The sequence below is a fragment of the Sinocyclocheilus anshuiensis genome, unplaced genomic scaffold, assembly GCF_001515605.1.
Source record: "Sinocyclocheilus anshuiensis isolate Anshui unplaced genomic scaffold, SAMN03320099.WGS_v1.1 scaffold1803, whole genome shotgun sequence".
Classification (NCBI taxonomy): domain Eukaryota; kingdom Metazoa; phylum Chordata; class Actinopteri; order Cypriniformes; family Cyprinidae; genus Sinocyclocheilus; species Sinocyclocheilus anshuiensis.
The window spans coordinates 325,567-328,426 of record NW_015548301.1 but is presented as its reverse complement, the minus strand read 5'-3'; the positions used below and the strand labels follow the sequence as shown (position 1 = coordinate 328,426).

Here is a 2,860-nt window from a genome sequence, read left to right as displayed (position 1 = left end):
TAAAATAAATAATTATGTACAACACACACACACACACACATATATATATATATATATATATATATATATATATATGTGTGTGTGTGTGTGTGTGTGTGTGTGTGCATATGTATATATGTATATACACACACACATACAAAGAAAACAAGGAGACAGAATAGAAAAAGAATATAGAAAGCTAGTGAAAGCTAACGCGCCAACATAAAGCTTCGTTGTGCTATGGATGGCCCGAGTTCAAATCCCGGCTTGTGGACCTTTCCTGATCCTGCCCCCACTCTCTCTCCCACTTCGCTTCCTGTCATTACACTGTCCTATCTAAAATGCCAAAAAAAATCTTTAGAAATACCCCATCATACGTCCAACTAATTTTTTTAAACTTTGGCCATGTTTTGCATGAGAATCCAACTCTTTTAACAGTGTAAATAAGTCAGAATGTATGAAATAGCATTTGACATCCCCTTTAAATAAATTTTTCACTACACACTGCCAAAATAAATACTTGAAAGAAATTATGACAGACATGTATTACTATTTATAAGGCTTTTTTCATTTGATTACATTGTAAAAGATTCAATAAATTGCTAACATTTTATGATTTCTATGTTTACATGCTTTTAAAATTAAAATTTAATTAGCCTATAAGAAATATTAAAATGCAAACATAATTTAACATAGTAAATGAAAGAGAGCTGATTTTGCTGACATGTTCGGCCAAACCATTGTGCTCTAGTGGGCGATGTGAGTCTGTATGTAGGCACCATTATATCAAAGAGGTGGCCTCTGTCCACTGGCCCACGGCCCTTGGGATGCCGTTTTCTCTCAACACTAAAAGTGCCAAAAAGAAATGAGAAAAAAGCAGCAGCGTATGAGCCATATGGCCTTGCAGTGTGCTTTCTGGACTGTCAAGCAAAAACAGCGTAGCCTGATATAACCTTCAAACAGCTTTATATTAACACAAGCACACAGGAATGTTTTCATGAGATATGAGAAGTGTTTTTCCACGTGCTAGTAGACTGTCACACCTGAGTGAATTTCCCTTCACACCTCTTATCTAAAACATCATCAAACAAATAGTTAGCATGGAAGTGTTTGCTTTGGGGTGTTTGTTACCTTAGCAGCCATACAAAGTCACAAACAACCTTAAGCAGCTCTAATGGCATCCTGTGTGTGGGAAATAAGTGGCTGTAATGCTGTATCATTTAACAAGCATGCTTTACAAAAATGCACATACGTTCTACGAAGTAGGAGCTGGCCTCGATCTTCCAGACGATCTGACCTTTGTGGGAGCCGTTCACACCTCTGTTTTTGTAGTCCAGAAAGTTCTCTGACAGAACCTCATCTACGAGAAATAGAAGAGAAAAGCCTCTTATCTTATTCTTTATGTCGTACAGAGAATCACATCTTTGATTATTCATTCATGACAGCTTTAAAAAACGAGAAAGCTTTTGACTCTTTAAAAGACACATACACTTTAAGGCTCAAATTCAAGACAAAGAGCATTTAACAGCCTTTAAAGGCCATCTGAGAACCTTTATGACACCAGACACACGTGAAACATCTATATTGCTACTATTGTAATCCACAGAGCTGTCTACAGCAGAAGTGTGTGGTCTTCAGTTGACGGACAACCTGGTACTATTTTTCTGTGCTGCAGAGCTACTTTATTTTTTTTATTTTTCCCTGTCGATCTGAAATACAATTACATTATATATAATGCAAATATCACGTTTAAATAAAATTAACTGAGCGAATTACACTTAATGACAGTTGTCATAAACATGCATAAAAAACCTTCATATTCATGACGTGTCATGTCATGATTATGTAGGTGTCATGTCATGATTATGAAGGTGTCATGTCAGTCTTATGCACACCCCTTCAAGTAAAGTGTAACCGATTAGAACAGTAAAAACAGTAATATTGTAAATGCAGCCTTGGTGAGAGACTACTTTCAAAAACATTTTAAAAATCTTACCGACCCCAAACTCAAGAATCATAAAACACAACCAAACAGAAACACGCTCACCAATGAGGTACATGCCAATCCAGTCACCCGCGTCCACTTCCTCCTTGATGTCCCAGCTGAGGGTGATGTCCTGCGTCTGGCCGATGGTGTAGCTGGAGGTGCTGACGGTGAGGGTGGAGCGGCAGTGAGAGGTCACGAGGTCGGTGTCGCTGGTGGAGCGCAGCACGGCCGCCGCCAGCTCCTCCGGTATGCCGTTCTGGAAGTCCACATTGGGGAACTGCTCAGGGTTGAAACTGTGCCGAATCGGGTCCTTACATCGCCGCCTGCCCTGAGATGCGCGAGATGGAGAGGCCATAGCTGCAAGCCCGAGAAACCTGTTCTGATACAAGTTCTGAGAAAAAAAACAAGAAGGAAGAGTAAAACATGATGAATCCCTCCATTACTATACGCAAATGCTCTTTTGGAACATATGGTGTGCAAATCCAACCATCAAAAGAACAATCGTGTCCTGGGGGGTTATATATGTCCCATATATGGAGTATTTTTATTCGTTTTGTTAATAAAAGTTCTGAGTTTGACGTTGTTGTTGCTTGAATTGAGTCAAAGCAGAATTGCCGCTAATTTGAAAGTGAAAGTAAAACGCGCACGGCGCTTTTTCTAGCTATTTGAAAGCCAAGAAATCCGAGGAAAAGAGGGAAAACTCAAATGAACAATTGCTTGATGCTGAATTGCGGCAATTCAATTTCTGCTAATTTGAAAGTGAAAGTAAAATGCTCACGGCACTTTCATTTGAAAGCGAAGAAAAGAGGGAAACTCAAACGAAATAACACCCCCCTCACCCACCCACCCCAACGGTGATACCGGTATTACCGGTGTTGTCACACGTCGATTAAC

The 2,860-nt window shown here is 39.6% G+C and overlaps 1 protein-coding gene across 1 annotated transcript in view; it reads right to left on the bottom strand.

Moving 5' to 3' along the window:
- LOC107656133 (E3 ubiquitin-protein ligase HECW1-like) overlaps positions 1–2,860 on the bottom strand; it is a 43,225-nt gene that overhangs the window by 28,575 nt on the left and 11,790 nt on the right. Inside the window, exons 2-3 of the mRNA XM_016443849.1 lie at positions 2,027–2,357; positions 1,232–1,339 (exon numbers count right to left, since the gene is read on the bottom strand). Of these exons, the coding sequence (XP_016299335.1) occupies positions 1,232–1,339; positions 2,027–2,357 (439 nt within the window). The remainder of the gene's footprint in view (positions 1–1,231; positions 1,340–2,026; positions 2,358–2,860) is intronic.